General features: G+C 34.9%; 2 protein-coding genes across 13 annotated transcripts in view; one reads left to right on the forward strand and one right to left on the reverse strand.

Annotated features, from left to right (window-relative positions):
• The window catches only part of AVEN (apoptosis and caspase activation inhibitor), a 91,047-nt gene extending 74,391 nt beyond the window's left edge, over window positions 1-16,656 (forward strand). For all 3 annotated transcript variants that reach the window (XM_051621646.1, XM_051621647.1, XM_051621648.1), the window contains 4 exons: window positions 9,338-9,408; window positions 13,059-13,154; window positions 14,619-14,973; window positions 16,197-16,656. In XM_051621646.1, the coding sequence (XP_051477606.1) occupies window positions 9,338-9,408; window positions 13,059-13,154; window positions 14,619-14,973; window positions 16,197-16,315 (641 nt within the window). In that variant the 3' untranslated portion in view covers window positions 16,316-16,656. The remainder of the gene's footprint in view (window positions 1-9,337; window positions 9,409-13,058; window positions 13,155-14,618; window positions 14,974-16,196) is intronic.
• Window positions 16,657-16,737: 81 nt separating this feature from the next.
• RYR3 (ryanodine receptor 3) overlaps window positions 16,738-17,996 on the reverse strand; it is a 210,986-nt gene continuing 209,727 nt past the window's right edge. For 9 of the 10 annotated variants that reach the window (XM_051621636.1, XM_051621634.1, XM_051621643.1 and 6 more), the window contains one exon: window positions 17,520-17,675. In XM_051621636.1, coding sequence (XP_051477596.1) covers window positions 17,580-17,675 — 96 coding nt within the window. In that variant the 3' untranslated portion in view covers window positions 17,520-17,579. Of the gene's footprint in view, window positions 17,676-17,996 lie in introns of all 10 variants that reach the window. The other variant, XM_051621641.1, reaches the window with a different exon arrangement.

Genomic DNA, 17,996 nt, shown 5'->3' on the forward strand with positions numbered 1-17,996 from the left:
TATTAACATATCAGAAGACAATCCTCTTGTCTTGGTTTTTGAACCTACTTCTCTTTTCTTGTTTCATTACATTAAATAGAAAAATCTTCCAAGCTTGTTTTAGTACTATGACTTGTCCTATCTTACAGAACTCTTCTAAATGCAAGAAAGCCAAACCTCATGCTCACTATACCAAGCTGCTTGAATATTTTTAGGCCTGCACCTTTATGTATAATTTATGAATACTTTTGAAAGATAGTCCCATAGACACTGCATACTGTACCGCTTGCACAAATAGTGAATTTTGCTTTAGGGAAGAATGGTACTAATTTGAATGTGATTACATTAAAAATACCCAGCACAGCAGCATAAAGAGTATCTATTGATCATATAATTACATTATTTGCTGTAAGTGTTCTATCAAGCAGAGTAAGGAAAGAAGTATCTAAACAACAGGAGAAGTTTCATTGCATGTTTTAAATACATCTTTTACTTAAACTTTAATTGGGAAGAACTTTCGGGTTCCTAACAGAATTGAGAAAGAGCCATCTACATAAAAGAAGCAGTAGGTAAGTGTGTAGAACACTCTGCCAAGTTTAGACCAGCAACTGTTTTGACTCTGAGGTTTCTGATAATGAGTGATCTAGCTAGCATTTGGCTAGTTTGAAATCTGGCTTGGTTTTGTATGCTAGGATATATTTATATTATATATATTTATATTATATTTGGATTTGGAAACATTGTAAAATTGATCCTTGTGTGTTATTTAGAAAAAAAATGAAAACTTCCTGAATAAACTGTGGAAGTTATGTCATCCATTGTGGAATATTTTTTTGACTTCTCACAGTATCAGAGTTCAGAAGTGTAGGATGATGAATTGCTTGCAGCTGTACTGGAAGTAAGGTATGAATGAAGGGTGCTGTTTCAGCTTTAACCTCAAGAGTTACTCATCTTTTGTATAAAGCTGTTTATCAAAACTCTCGTTTTCTCTTCAGGCTGGTTGTGTGAGCTTAGAGGTACCATTTGCACCAAGATCTCAAGGCAGTATTTTTGCTTAATCGAATCCATAGGAGTGCATCCTTCTCCTCTCTCCCTCATCCCCTGATGCCCATTCACTGTGGCTGCTGCACAGCAGTTCCTGTCAACAGGCAAGGCAAATCAGGGATTTTTTTGGATGACTGGCTTCCATTCTGCTTTAACCTTATTCCTCTTCTTTCGGGTTCTCTTCATTCTGTCTTTTCTTTCCTCACTTACGAGCCAGAATTTGACAAGAGTGCCTTGTGCCAGCGCATGCAAACGGATTCCTCTTTCAAGTTTGACACTGCAAATCTTCCTTGGTGGATGGGATCCTTGCCATTTCTTCTAGTGTTCAGTATCAACTGTGCTTCCTTTGTGGGCACATACTGTACTGGTATTAGCTGCTTATAAAAGTCTTGGAGAAAACAGGGTCTTCACGAAGGGCCAGATCATTAGGTTCCTTAACCTGTTGTTCTGCAGGGATCAAAAACTGTACTATTACGCAACTTTTTCCTCTGTTGGGTCCAGGCTTATGAAAATAAGTGAGTCCTCTCCCTTTCACCCAAAGGAGAGGTCTGCCCCAGAAATGAAATCACTTCCTGCCATGTCATACTGAGGTATGCTTGATTTTTTCAGCCTTTCTCTTGAAGTATATTGCTCAGAAAAACCCCAGTATGCTCTGTGGACTTTTATACATTGTCTAATCTAGCAAGCAGGTTTCAGTGACATTTAAAATTCACTAAATATGTTATAGATTAGTGCCCTGAAAAAATTACACTAGAAAATGTCATAAAGCATCAGGAAAAATGTAAATATTTAAGGTGACTAGCTTAAACTTAATGAAAGGTTTAACTTTAACCTATGAGGAAATCAGTAACTTCACACTTACAAACCATTTTATTGTTTATTCAGTAGAAAAGTGAATAACGGAGAAGATTGCATTGGTACTTATGAATGATCCCATTAAGCTACTGTATTTCACTAAAAATATAAATATACTTTTTTGATCAGTGCATTTTTAAAAATATATTTTGCATTCTCCTTATACACCCTGTAGATGCAAATGTGCATTGACATGAAAGAACTTTCACCTACAGATAAAATAAATTTGTGGATTACTTACTTTTCCTTCCTACTTTTTCTGCAGAAAGATAACTAATTAAGAGAAAGGTGTAAAGCTCTGTAAGTCTGCTTGTTGTTTTGTTTGTTAGGTTTTTTGTTTTGTTTTGTTTGTTAGTTTGTTTGTTTTAAAAAGCTATTTGCTTTAAATCAAGGTTGGTTCTATTGAATCAGATCCACGGTCCATCTGGAGACATGTGAGATAAGGCACCTGAACATGATATATGATATGCTACTTTCCCAGATATTTTCTTGACCTGCAACAACTTATTTCTCAGGGACTTCCTGAGCCAGATGTGAAATCTTTGTATTTAAAAATAGTTTTCTTATATCCCTTCTTGCATCTGTGGAAACTTTTGCTGTCTGCACCATCTGATAGCATGGAGTCCACAACCTAGGTTCAACTTATAAAGATTCACCACTTTTTATTTCTTTTGAGGGTATTCCCTGCAGGCTTCATTTCATGTCTTTAGGTCTTGCATAAGAAGAGAAATGAGCAGTGAGTCCCTATCTGCTCTTATTATGTCTGTCATGATTTTTTTATCTCTGTCATGTTCCCTTAATTCCCCTCCTTTGACTTATGTTACTAAATTGTTTCTCATACAGTAACTGTTCCATGCTTTGCCTGATACCATTATATTTTCTGAGATTAGGCTTGGGAAAGCAAGATTGTGCACAGTATTCAAGATAATAATACATGATAGGGGTGTAATCTGTTGCTTTTTTAATAATTCCAAACAATTTGTTTCTTTGAGCACTGCAAAGCACTGAGATTCTGATTCAGAATAGTGTTGGTCAGCTCTGAATTCATTTTGCATTTTTGGTATTGAGTTTTATTTGCTGTTTTCAAATCTACTTTCTCAATCTTGTGCAGTTCTTATGTTATTCATTCTTCACAGCCTACCTTCATCCTCACAACCGTGAGAAGCTTAGTATCATCAGCAAGCTTAGTTACTTCATTATTCTCATCTTTTTTTCTCTTCTGTTTTAACTGAATGAAGAGGTTAAATGAATATGACCACAGAGAACTGCACTGGTTGTTTCTTTTAATGTGAAAATTAGCAATTTACTCTTTCCCCCCCCTACGTTTAGACTGTTGTTGATTCATACAAAGACTTCTTTTCTTTTTGCTGCTCTGATGTCTTTGGTGGGAGTGTGGGGCATCAGAGCTTTTGGAAACGTATGTAAATTATATGAACTGCTTATATATATCCTGCTTATGTGCAAGAAAGTGTCTTAGATCATGCAGCAGAACTTTCCTTTTCAAATTCTCTTCCCCCAGATACCATGTTTATCCATCCATTCTCCACATATTCATTACATTTACATTTTCTACTAATTTGTCCATCAAACACATCAAGCTTATGCACTTCCTTCTCAGTCTTCCTCTCACTAGTCCAAGTATTTCTGTGTTGTCATTTTCCTTTTTGAAGCTTTAAAAGGATCAAAGGCATTCCAGTGTCTTTTTCTTACTTCTTCGTTACCTAGTCTTCATGCAGAAGCATGTGTACTATTGCTAGTGTTTCTGAACCTCTTTGAATATAATATTATTTATTCTGTTAATCCTCTTTGGCTCTTGTTAACCCTTGCTTTAGCTTTTAATAAAATAATAATAATTATTAAAAAATTAGTACATTTTTTGAAACTTGCTGACTTCACTGTGTTCCTCATTTGTAAAACTGGCATTTGACCTTGATTTCGGTAGGCTGCAGTCCTTCTGCCTGTTAAATTAGTTCTGTCCTTTCTGAATAGACACTCTGTTCCAGAAGCAGCCCTAGATTCTGAAGGTCCTTCTTACTCCTTTATCTGTGACATGTTTTAAATTTTGAGGACATGATTTAGCCTTGATCAGATGATCCTCCTTGTTGGTCAAATTCATATATTTATTTTTTAAAATTGTGACTATCACTAGGGATTAGTAGTAGGCAATTAATCTAGAATATTCTTCTTTTTGAATCTGGTTACAAATATGCTTTATAGTTTGCAGTGCAGGCTACAAATATCCTTGACTTCAGTATGTTTGCATAGAGCTCTTGAACTTCTACTGGTAACAGTAGAAGAATATTATTTCAAATATTTTCATTGAGATATGTATTCTGCTGGTAGTTTGAATTTTTATGCTGAGCTGTTGCATAAGCCTTCTGGAGTTTGTAATACACAGATCCGCAACCCCTTGGTGAGCAGCAGAACCAGGGAAAAATGCAGGTTGTGATAAAGTTTTTGTGGTGAAGGCGTTGTTTGGAAATACCTGTCATGTTCTTCATAAAAGACAGACTTTGCAGTTACTTGCAGTATTACTGATCTTAATACCAATCTTAATGGTATCTGAGGAAAATTAATAGATACTGAGTTCTCACAGGGTCTTTATCTGTTGTTTTTGTATTCTTACATTCTGAAAATTGCTATTACTCAATCTATGCTCGTGGCAAATTGCATAAATAGCACATTGCAGCCTTAGTCATAGTAAAAGATAATAGTTACAGCCTGTACCCTACCAAAGTAGAGAAATTAAAAAAGCAGAAATAGAAATCTGTGATGTTATTAGAACTGCCATGAAGAGTCTTTGGAAGTTTTGTCTTCCAGAAGTGTGTCTCTCGGTATTATATGCTGCCTCATAGTGGGAAAATTATCGTATCTGGATGATTATCTGTGTATGATGTGTATAAAATTATTCATATAAAACCTTTACAGAACATACATTTCCTAGTGTTGGAAGAGTATGTATTATGAATTTGTATATATGTATACATGGAAGTCTCCTTTGGGGAAGAAAAAAGGAAAACCATTAGGTGTCTTATAAAAAAATAGTATTTCTCCAAGGGTATTTTTATATTAAATGATAACTAAATGTAGATAGACAATTTATATATATAAAATTTATATAAATATCCATCTATATCTAAAATAGATATAAATTGCCCTATGTAGAAACACTGTCCAAAGAGAAAAGATATTTTCTATTCGAGTGATGTTCCAAAGCTCTCAGTCTGTGGTTCTTGCTGGTGCCATGTTGTTTTCAAAATCTTCTAGTTGGAGCAAGCCATACCATGGAAGGATAAGAGTTCTTCCTCATGCTTTTCCCTCCAGTTTGAGAAAGATATGCTTGCACCAAATTAATTCCAGAAGTCTGATAAGCTTTAGTTTTCTCTCTGTGCTTATAAGTTAGCTCAAAACTCATGACTCAGTAGTTGCCCACCTATTTTCTTCTATAGATTTCTGTCTTCTCTTGGACCTTCTACATGAAGTCTTGGTCTATTAAAAGGCAAATAATATGTTGCTTGTCTTCCCCTCAAATCCTGAAGAGAATTGGTCAGTCTTACATGAACAATTGATGTTGGGTAAGATTTCGAGCATCATTCATGCCTAAACTTTACCATTCAGATCATTTTCCCTGCAGAAAAGTGTGAGATTTGAGGATTTGGTTCACCTGAAAAATAGCACCTGTTTCCTCCTGTATTATTACAACCCATGAAGAAGACTGGTGGAACAGGCAGGTAGCTTGTTTTGATATATCCTTCATAAATAGTGCTGAGCTGGGGATCAATATATAGAGAAAGGGATCTCTTGCAAGTTAAACTAGAAAAATTGCTTCAAATCTATTCTAAAAATGGACTTTATTGGGAGAGAATCTTCTCATTTTAGTAACTCAGCAAGACCTTTGACTACTGTAGTAGATAGAGAGTGCTTTTAGAGATATTTTAGGTCTCATTGTTAATTCTCCAAATGTAGCTAAACTGTACCTTTCTGTTGTGGTTTGTTTGGTTCAGTTGCATTCTGCCATCATAAACTTATTGCAAATTATTTAGCTGACTAAACAGACAGAGGCTTACATTCCCAAAATAAAATAAATGGGAGATGAGCAAAGATTGGAACACCCCAAGTATGTTTCTAAAAAATCATCGGTGCTTACTTGGGAGAAGCTAAATTCTGGCTTAAAAAATGGGTTTGAAGTCTTAGAGCTTCTTTACAGTCACAACAGTCTTCGAAGGATCCTGTTGCGTTGTTTGTTCTCCCCCCTCCAATTTGAAAATCTCTTAAGACTATAGAATATTTTCCTCTGACTTCAGTAATATTTTGTGTCTTCTGTTTTAATGAATTAGAGTTAAAATGAAAAAAATAATTCAACTGATATGTCAGTTTTCCTACTGAGAACCATTTTTCTTAATTTTTTTCAACTTTTAGACTTATATAATTTCACAGATTGGAAAATATTTATTACAGATTATAGGTACGATTTTGCTATTCGATGAATATTGTATGAAGAAATAACAGGGCTGATGAGACTATGAAGCATGTATTCTAGTTGACTGAATTGATTTAACTTTAAAATGTATTCAAATGGTAAGAAGGCATGGTAGTTTAGATCTGCTGTTCTTTCATAATAAAGTTACATTTTATACAAAATAGAATATTGAGGCTTATTATGAATGTTACCAAAGACGTTGTGTTTTACTTGAATGCATTATTTTTAGCTATTCTGTATTTGAAGGCCAAGTTATATTTGTAAGTAACACAAAAAATATTCACATGAAGAAAAGTATTTTCTTGTGTAGGAAGGAACTCGGAGTCATTGCAAGACATTTTATTAGTATTCATGGCATAAAAGGAAGTTAATTTCAGTGTAAAGGAATTTGTGAAAAGATAAGTGGTTAGACCAACATTCTCATTAACCTAATTTGCATTAAATGTGCTACTGTGAATTGTAGTTATTGCTTTTCCATTTGAAAGGCATGCTTTGTTAACCTATTTAAAGAGCTCAGTTAAACTACAGTTTAAAGCCATACCCTTTAATTCAGCAATACAATATCAAATTTAGGATCTGTTATTACCAACTTTGTGATTGTGGAGAATCATAAACCAGTTCTTGATCCCAGTAGGTTTTCCTGATGAAATAGGTTTGTTTAGCTGATTTACATCTGGTCATTTGCAGATACTGAAGACATTTGACTAATCTTTAGTTTAATTTTATTCTTTGTAAGAGCAGAGGGAACTATTTTCTCTTTGACACAGCATGAGAAATAACTGAAGGAGTCTTGGGGATACTGGAAGAAAACGCTTGTGCCTTTTTTTAAATAGCATTAAGACTTTGAGGATGCTTGGTTTACTAATTTTTCAATGAAACTTCTTTACAGATGGAACTAAACTGAGCCTTTAAAATATGTGCTGTTAAAACATTAATTTGTGCATTTTTATACCCATTTTAAAATCATGAGTGCATTTGGATTTCTTTAATTTTCTGCATTAGTTATTACTTCTAGGGGGTTTATTTACTGTTGCGCTGTGTACAATGAAGAGGAAGACACCTTTGTTAGAACTTAGCCAACTGTGAGTGCTCATGTGAAGTATTTGCATCTGCAGATTGATACATAAAAACCAGATCTTAATTTTCTGTACTGAACATATCTAGCCAACATGGAATCTGATGTTTGGGAATTACATGAACTAAACATGTATAAAATTAGGCTTCTTCTCCTTAGATATCTAAATATTAATTTCAGTGCTTAATTTTAATTATTTGCACTTGTACTATCTGTCACTGGTTGTGTTTAAAATAGCAGTATCTGGAGGCATTGAATGTAAACCAAAGCCTAGTTAATTAGCAAGGTTGTGTGTCAGCCCAATAATGCTCAACAATGTTGGATGAACCTAATGAAAACAGGGACGTGCAAATTCCAGCTGGACATGGTAATGGTCATGAATATCTATATAAATAATTAGCTGAGAAGGTCACTTTCTTACTGAAATTGTTCTGAAGATGACTATGATGGACATGCCAGGTACATAGTGTGGTTCATATACAAGTACATTGCATATTCATTGAATTTACATGAATTGCAATGACTTGGAAATGCACTTTAGATAGTAAAAACAAAATAAAAAATTAATGGCCAGTAACTTTTACATTCCATCTGGGAGATGATTAGGTCTCCCTTTTTTAATCATTTGGCAAAGAAATACGCCGATTTGCTGCTTATTCATTCTGTTTGTAAAACAGAAGCTGGCTGATGGTTGTGGTACTATTGCATAAAATTGCTTAAGTCTGAACTCCCCTGTGTTTTGAGACAGGCAGCAATGAAAAAGAAGCCAGTTTTGAGGAAGCACATAGTATATTCAGATTTTATTATGTAGGATTAAGGGTTTGGTGCTGGAATTATCAAAAGTATGAATGACAGTCAAGATACTGCAAGCCAAATGGAAGTCAGATGCTCAGTTGTTCAGAATGCCATTGAAAACCTCCTCTATGACATCCATTCTCTATGAGAGATTGGAAAAAAATGAGCTGTTGCTTCTCAACTAACTGCTGGACTAAATCCTAGTAACTTTTAGGTGATCTGCAATTCTTGCGATCAGATTTCATGTCCTTCCTGCAATAATTCAACAGGGTGTTTTTTTTCTTGATAAAGCTCCTGAAACAGCTAATTGTTCTCAAACTTTGTGGTGTAAAAAGGCATATGTCCCATATTCTGCATCAGCAACATCTTTGTTTTCTGTTACTCTAGACCTTTAGTCATCATATCCCAATCTTAATGTTTCATGTTGCCTCTCTCCCAGACCTTACTAATTCTTTTGAGTTCCTGGAACATTGTTTTTTCAGTGAATAAATTTATAAGACTGTCTTTGGTAACCAAGCGTGGTACTGCAATAGAAATTTTGCATCTAAAACAAAATAATAACTCAACATCCCCAACTGCAAGAGGAAGTTCCTACTGTCTTGAAGAAATATGGTAGGAGATTAGAAGATCCTATAACTGAGGTTACCTACATAGCATAATCAGCCCTACTTAAGGTCTCTTTTAGTTGAGTCCCTTGTGCATATGCATTGGAGTTCAGGGTTCAGTGCCTTTTTTTTTATGATATGCTAGATAGAGTAGGAACTAGTTCAAGGAAGAGTGAGTCTGGAGAATTTAGCTACCAGGCAAGAGGTCTTTGCTTGGCCTGTACAAGTGATTTTTTTGACTTTTATAATCCATTTTAAGAGAGATTTGTGTGTTGATAAGAGAAGGTCTATCTACAGCATATTCAAAGCTGTTCATAAAAAATACACTCTGAGAATACTGTACACGTTCCTAGTGTGTTGTCCAAATTGGACATTAAAATTAAATGCGGATTTGCTCAAGACATCATGTTTATTGATTGACTGAATTTACTTCTGTACAGTTGAGAACTTTAGAGAGAGCTTGTTATTTAAAAAAAAATAAAAATTTTAATTTCTTTTCTGTAGGAGATTCCTTTGCACAGTTCCGATTTGCTGATGAGAAGGAGTGGGACAAAGAAAGCATATGCCATAAGCAGGTAAGAGAATTATCATTCAAGTTTGTCTGGATAATCACCTGGTACAGAATACCTAGGCTGTTGTGCTTTCAGAAACAAATTGTTTAACACAATAACATCACTCTTTATTCTGTTTTGTTGTTTGTTTTTTTTTTTAGTTTGCCTCTGATGCTGGAGGCTCTTGGGTGTTTTTTTGTTTTGTTTCGTTTTGTTTTGTTGTTGTTTTTTTGTTGGTTTTTTTGTGTTGGTTTTTTTTTCTGTTGAAGACTAATCAAAGCAGCAGGCTAGGTTAAGTAATATTGGAAGTATAGAATAAGCAAATCAATCCAGTGAAAGAAAATAAGGGGCTGTCACTTTGTTTTACTGACATATCAAGTCAGCTTTGCTTTTTCACATGTATTCAAGAGAAAACAGTTTATTAAAATGACTATGTGAGTGTATTAATATGTTTCACTATGAAGCTTGTTCTAGTTCTTTCAAATTAACAGTTCATAGCCTCTGGTTGAAATTTCACCTCCAAAATTACTATGGGACCAACAAGGTTATGGATTATTACTTTTGTCTTTGAAGCTTTTCTTAAAATTGCTGCAAAACTGTGCTTGAGTGTTTCTTGAAACCTACATGTTTGTTATTTATTTATTAAAATATCAATAGCAATTATTCCCTGGGAAGTGGTATTTAAAGGTACATTAAAACTGCAAAGTCAAATTAAAATGAGGAAATAGAACCAAGAGCAGCATTTGTTTAAACCATCATATGTTTGTTCAGTGGGATAGTCTTTCAATGACTGTATTTTTTTCTTACCAGTTTCTCCAGCTCTCAGTGTGCAGAATGCCAGTATCCAGAATATTGATTTCTTCCTAACTTCCTCATTGTCACTATAGCATTTAGGTGATTTCAACACATTAGTTAATTTCTGCATGGCTAAAGCCATTGTGAGTAGAGTGAAGCTTCACATTGCCAAGAATATCTCACAAATGTTCTTCTGGTAGCCAGTGATGAGAGGGCACAGTCCCACACTCTCACTCATTGTGAAGTTTGCTGTGGTGGGCAAGTTCTTCTGCTCTGTCCCTACCAAACTGTAATAATTTGTCCTGCCCCATCCAAATTTGTTGTTTCAAACTGTTTCCTGTCTTTCACTGTTACGTCAGCCTGCAGTAGTTTGCTGCAGTAGTTATCATTACCCATCCTTTGATTTCTTTTTTGGTCTGGAAACCTAGTCCAGATGGTTTCACAGCAGTATCTAACTTTTCACATGGTCTCTGATCTTCAGACTGTTATCTCCTTTTTGTTTCTGGCCCATCTTTCTTTTCCCCAAAAGCAGGATCCAGGTCTAATTTTCATCCTAGATTCCTTGCTTTTGTCTCTTAGCTCACCTGTTTCTAGTTCTTTGTGTGTCTACACATTGTGTACAAGATTTGAGAACTGTAAACTGAAGTGATGAATATGAAACAGAATAAAGCAGAGAAGGCATAAAAATAGTTGCAGAATGACTAGATATTTCTCATTCTGTAATATTTATAGAAAGCAATGGCAAAGCATCAGTTTCAAATGTGGAGTGGAAATGTAACAGTGAAATCAACAATGACAGATTTTCTGTCTATTATTATTATAACTCCTTGTTAAAAAATCGTAGATCTGTATTTTCTTTATGGTTTATTGATAAAATGCAATAAAAATGTTTCTGAACATGGCCTGCAATTAAAAAATCAAACAGGTAACAGTCATTTGGATTTTTCAGTAAAAAATGGCAATTCTGGCAACAAAGTATGCCTCTGCTTATTTTCTTGAACAGATAAATGCATGTGCCATGAAGTGCTTGTAATTTATTCAATACTGATTTGGTGTCCTTCTTTATTCAAACACCATTTCGAGTGAAATCTCTACTTGGACATTAAATTCCTTCTTCCATTATGTTATTTCTCCAGATGCGTCTTTTCCTTCATCCTCAGCCTTTCTTCCTCTCCCCTGTATCCATTTTCACCTTAATTCACAATGTTTATTCACATTAATCTTTTTTCAAGAATGCTTAACTCTTCCCAAATGCACTTAAATGTTATTCATGGATACTTGACATTTTACAGTTTTTTGTTACCAGATTCATACTGTTTCCTTGTCCTTTGCAAATGTGCAGAAGCCATATTTGATCTTCAATATCTGTCGAAAGAACTGGCTTTTACGAAGTTCTAGTTCATTGCCGGACAACTAGAATTGCTTGTTGAATACTTTTCGAGGTTACTTGTATCAGTGAATCATCTTTGATGGTGGTTACTAATTCATTGAAAATTAAAGTTGTTTGTAAAGAAGAAAAATTCTGACCATCAGATATTTAGGTCGTTTGGTCCTCCGTACTCTCATTACTGGATACTGGAACCAGAATTTAGATACAGGAAATGATTAAACCTTTTGTAAATTTTATTTTAATTTTGTAAAAATGCTGTTGGAACACATATCTTAGATGTCCATTCTTGCTATTTGTGCAGGTGTCAAAAGCCATCCTCTCGACTGGCTTTTGGGAGCAATGTGAATTCCTTTGACAAATCCCTTACAATATGGCACAAAACAGTCTCTCCTAACTTATGCGTATTTGGATTTGTAAATTCCTGTGCCTATACTACATTGAGAGGGACATTTTTTTGTCTCTTTAAGTTAGATTTAGAAGCAGCTTTTCTGTTTCCATGAAAATAAGAGTATAGACTGAACTTATTGTCAATTTTTTAAATATGTGGTGGATATCAAATGATCTTTCTCATGAGTGATGAATGTGCTCACAATATTCTGCTGTACTGTGAGCTCAAAATCTGTCTACCAGTAAGCAGGGTGTTCTGCAAAAACATCAAATTTTGCTGGTCCATTTTGTGTATTTTTCTTTAATAGTTTACAGAGAGAAAAAAAAAAAGCCCAAGAGAAAAGGAAATGTCATTAACCATCACATTAAAAAGTGACTTTTTTGCCTTTTAATGAACTAAGCAGCAGTAGAATATCTTTCTTTAATATCTTGAATCATAGAATGTTTTGGGTTGGAGGGGGCCTTGAAGATCATCTAGTTCCAACCCCACTGCCATGGGCAGAGACACCTCCCATTAGACCAGGTTCCTCAAAGCCCCATCCAACCTGGCCTCGATAATTTTAGAATATAATATTTAAAGTGTATGTAACCATAGTTTGTTGCTTTTTTAAGCTTAGAAGCAACATTTTAAAATATGAGGAAGTAGAAAAAGGGCTGTGTTGTTTAGGCACTAAAAACAGTAGAGATACACAGAAGCTGCATGGTTTGATTGCTTGGAAAATAGTAGCAACTCCTTAAAGATTGTCGATTCCCACTGCATAGAAAGCTTCACGGTTTTAAAAGGTTATGGAATTGAAAAACCTCTTATGACATTGTCAATTCACAGAACTATTTCCTACTTCGGATTTTCAAGGCATTGCCACAGGAGCATGCAATTTATACCTTGTTTTGAAACCTTTAATTTATTATCTGCATTGTGGGTGTTTATATGGTAATTCAGCCAAACCACTTCATATATGTGTAATTTAAAACTATGAATTCCTGTATTCCTTAGGTTGTTCTCACATTTGGAACAGGGGATTGTAATAGATAAAAGTCAATATTAGTTAATTATTTATTTCTTTTTTAACACAGTTGTACTGTGTGTTGAATTGTCTTTCAGTTATCTGCACTTTCTGTTGACTGCCAGTCTTTGGTCCAGGCCCTTCAGGAATTGCCTCTGCACCTGCGGCTGAATGTAGCTGCTGAACTTGTGCAGGTAATGCTTTGAATTTTCACAAGAAAATGCAAATATTTTTAGTGAAACAATCTATGCAAGAATGATTACTTTGAACTTGGTCTTCAAACATAAGTAGAATGTATTTTGTAAGTAAATACATTTCTTGAGACTGGCATGTCAAATGGCGTGTTATGCAGGATATCCCTCTATCAGCACTTCTAATGCTTTGTTGGCTTAAAACAAATGGCTCTGACGTGCAGCATGTTAGACTTGAAGGCAGGTATCAGCGTGTTTGACATGGAATGATTGCACTGTTTTTGTATTTGCTTCTCTTGTTAGCAGCTGTTAAAAACTTGCACCAACATTTTCAAAGTTCTTTCACACTATTTCATGGTAATTATTTTGGAATTCACTCTTATACAGAGGTAATATCAACATACATGTTTATTCCGTAAATAAAACTTACATCTGTTTTAGAGCAGGTAGAACTGTCAGTCAGACAGGTCAGGAAAATGTCATTTATGCTCTAGTTAAAAAAGCCCCAAACAACATAATATTAGTGAAAAATGTTTCTTCAGGCTGTGAAAAAGGAATAGACTTAAATTCTTTAAAAAATTGCATCTGCTCAAGCAAGGAAAAAGAAACATGACCCTTACAGAAGAAATTTTAGTCTCGTTGGAATTGCATGAAGTACTTCTGTGACTGACACAAATATGCTTTTCCTTAAGGGAGCTCAGAAGTGTCTGCAGATATGATGTAGAAGGGAATCTGCAAATGAATGTTAATTTCAAATACAAATTTCTTCTTAAGAGTTCTAGTTACAGTCTTAAACTTTTATCAGGGTTATAAAGTGTGTGTTGTAACATTTAATCTTTGTCTTGTCATTCTGACTGGTACTGGGGTCATCATATGTGCTGCAGTCTTTTTTAATGCCATGGCATCCTGCTAAAAGCAGAATCTGCATTCCATGGTTAAATAATGAGTCACCATTTTTTGTTTCACTATTTGATAATGTTTTTTAATTTCATTTAATTTTTCTAACGATATAGCTATACGCTATATAACTTTTGCTAAATTATTTTCAGTGACCTTTATGTATGGTCTTGCTTTGAAGACTGTGATTTTGGAAGGAAAGTCTAGCACGGGATAATGTTTCTAGCAAAATTCTGACTTCATTCCAAAATTCAGAGTATTGATGGGATTTCATTACAGAAGAATTAAAGAAAAGTCACTGTCCAGGAGGTATTTGTGAAACAGTGGAACTTGCTGATTTAGCATGCAACCTCATACTAATGAAGGATAAGAGTTTCTATTTTGTCGTTGCTGCTGTAAAAGTACTGTCAAGATAACTTTATGTTTACTTCTGAATTCTACTCTGCTGAAATTCATTGTACCTTCTTGCGTGATCAAATGTAGGATGCATGAATTACAATCCAAATTAGACAGAACAGTAAAAATGGAGTTAATCATTAAAAAGCCTCAAGTCCCTTCTTGTACTCTTAGGCGTCAACACCTGTAGAGCTCCCACAGATGAAATCTAAATTTATTGAAGATGGCAAGAAGAGAGACCTTCTGTTCCGACAGTCTCGAAGTGAAACAGTGCTCGTCTCCCATCCCGTTGGTGATTCTGTTGCTCCATCAGAGCCTGGACATAAAAATGGTCCTAGGGCAAGTGCAGCAGAACCATTTCAGAGAGCTCATCCACTATCAAAGCAAGAGACTGACCATTTGGATGAAGAATTAGATATTCTCCTAAATCTAGATGCTCCCATTGATACAGAAAACAGACCAGTGTCAGATGCATTATCCCACAACACAGCAACTGAGAAAGATTTGAAAATGGATTGTAAGGAAAATGGTAAGGTTTCTCTTCTCTCCAGCATGCCCTTACTTAATTTCCATTGCTCTCTGTTTTGGTGATGTTTTTGAATTCTAGATTACTCAGCCAACAGTACTGCTGTCATCATCTTTGTCATAGCACATTTCATTTATCTGGGGCTATATTCTGACCTGTTTGTTCCTTTTCAATTTTAACTTCCCACTGAACTGAAGTTGCACCATTGTCAGTTCAGTTTAAGCATTAAGAGTAGTTCTCCTGCAAAACAGCATTGGCCTTATGATTCAGCAAAACTTTAAAAAAACCCAGACCCTATTGTTAGAGAATTTTAGTGAGAGGAAGGAAATTTAAAGTTTTTAGGTAACATTATCAGCCCATAGTTCACCGTGCTACTAGTACAAAGAAGAACTGTCAGCTGTTTCCAATGGCTCATTATAAATGCTTTTTTCAAACTTTATTAGCAGTGATTTTACAAAATTAAGTTTAGTATGGAAACAAACCATATACAAAATTTTTCATATTTTGAAAAAATCAGCAAACTCTTCCTCTTGGTTGCATTCCTGGAAGTTATACTGTTTTATTGTTAGTTTTCATGGAGATGGTTTACTACTGCTCTGCAGTCCACAATGACGTAAAAGAATTTTTAGCATCTCTGATTTTTGTGTGTATGATATTCTTGCTATGTTAAAAATTAGGTCAAAGATTGTTGAACATGTAAGATGCCACCACAAGCACTACAGCAAGGCCTCGTCACTGAAGACAGTCTTGCAATGCTCTTTCATTCCAGTGGTATGTCACGCTTTCCACTCCAAAGCAAGGGGTGTTACTTCCTTTTAGAACACAATTCCATTAGAATATGGAATCATATCGTGCTGTAATCATCATGCAGGGTGATCTGCTGCTGTAGACTCCTGCTCCTCTCCTACAGCAAACTGCACTGGGCAGGACTGCCAATGGATCTCAGTCAGGGAACACTTAGAATCTGCCTGCTGCAGGGCAGGCCCTGCCCCCCTTGAATGAGATGGCAGCCATAGTGCTTTGGTTGATCTTATTAAGTTGCCTCATTTTTAAATGTTTTTTTTTTTAATTGTTGCTACTGTTTTTGGAATATGCTTTCTGTTCTTCAAGAAAGAGATTGTGTTTAAACAGAGGTGTTTGCACATTAAAACGTAAAATTATCCAGGACAAATTGCTGGTACAGGATTACTTCCAGATTTTCAAGTCTGTTCTTTTCACTTTTCTAGATGTTTTAAAACTAGATATTCCTGAAGAGAATACTGCAGCATCACAACAACAGCAAAGTACATCTAAAAATGTTACTGAGGAAGAGCTTGAAGACTGGCTGGACAGCATGATTTCCTGAAGCTCAGATTTTCTTGTGTGAATAATTGAATATAGCAAACATTAAGCGGAAAGTTGGAGTTTTCTTTATCTCCTTGTTATTTCCTTCATTTGTTTCACTTCATTCAATATGCCAAAAGCCTGGTTTTCTCCACTGGCACTTAAAATTCTGTGCAACCAAAATTCATTTAGATGGGATTGAAAATTGTCTAAGACTAATATTCTTGGAACTGTCCAGAATTTCTGTTGAAATTAGGATTTTCTTTGCTAAAGATGCAGTCTACAACACACTAAGAGACTGGTTCTTTCAGCTTGTACTTGCTCTATGTAGTCCTTAAAATAAAGTTATGAATGAATAATGAATTCCTGTGTTTTTAATCACCATCCTTATGCCACATCTCCATGTTGTAGGAAAATAAGAGAGAGAAGACAGCAACGGTAATATTTGGTTTATAATACTTTATTGCAGTGGGCACTTTTTATTAGAAGAAAAAAATGCGTAATCCTAGCAGCTTCTACTTGCCAGTGACCAAAGAGCGTTTGTTGTTTTATTTTGGCCTAAGAGTTAAATTGTATTCATTTTGATACAGTGTATGTCTTTTAACAGCAGCATCTAATAAGCTGTTATTGAAGGTAGTGTATAAACAAACTTCAAGTGCAATTTGATACAGAAAGACAGAAAAGCAATACAGTTAATGGATCTGTTCGTCTAGAACACTAACAAATAAAAAGTTTGCATAGCTATGACTACAGAGATTTTAAGGCACTTAATGTTTCAAGGTCAACGAAGTGTTTGAAAATGTTTTCTTTTTAACTGCTTAAAGCTTTTCAAGCTGTATCTTAATACATTCACTAGCAACTACTGGGGGAAAAACTGGACAGCATTTAGTTAAAATATTTTTTCGGAGGCATGGCCTCTGATCTTCAAGTTCTTAAATGTCAAATGTTGTGCAATTAAGACACCTTTTAGCCCTTTCAACTGTGCTGCCAAACACTAGGTTAATGATATGTTTAAAAAGTTGTTATAATATCAGACCATGTTTGAACTGGAAGGCTTAAATTAATCTGGCAATTTTTTAAAAAATTAAAATTCTAACAAAAGACCTGTTTCATATGTGGTAGGTACAAAAAGCCTATGAAATAGTGTCAAATTTTATATATGTCTTGAAGATTAAAGACATTGAAAGCAAATACAAGCCGTGAAATTACACCATGAAAAGAAAATAAGGGTTTTTTTTGTATATTGAATCTTAACAGTTCATGAATAAATAATCTCCTTTGTGATATTAGCCAAGTTGATCCTCATACTGTTTCCGGAAGCAGTCCCCTGCTGGGAAAAAATCCCAGCATCTTTCTTGGTACATCTTCCACACAAATGACTCCTGAAAATGAAAAGGAGTATGTATTTTAACATACAGCTTGCAGTTAGTGCTCTAGATAAACTTGTAACTATAACCAGGTACTGTGCCTATTACTGTGGAGTAGAACTGTGAAGACATTGAAACTCAAAGATTGTAACTTAAGAACATTCTGTGAAAGTATTGTTCTGTACTTTTCTCTGTTCAGTACTACTGAAATCTAAGCTCTATTAGAAAAACCGTGTAAATGTAAATTGATGTCTACTTATACCAGACCAAACCTGTACACAATTTCTATATATAAAATGTGCTTTAGTTTGCTTGAAAAAATATTTAAATGTAAGG

This window comes from Apus apus, chromosome 5 (genome assembly GCF_020740795.1).
Source record: "Apus apus isolate bApuApu2 chromosome 5, bApuApu2.pri.cur, whole genome shotgun sequence".
NCBI classification, from domain to species: domain Eukaryota; kingdom Metazoa; phylum Chordata; class Aves; order Apodiformes; family Apodidae; genus Apus; species Apus apus.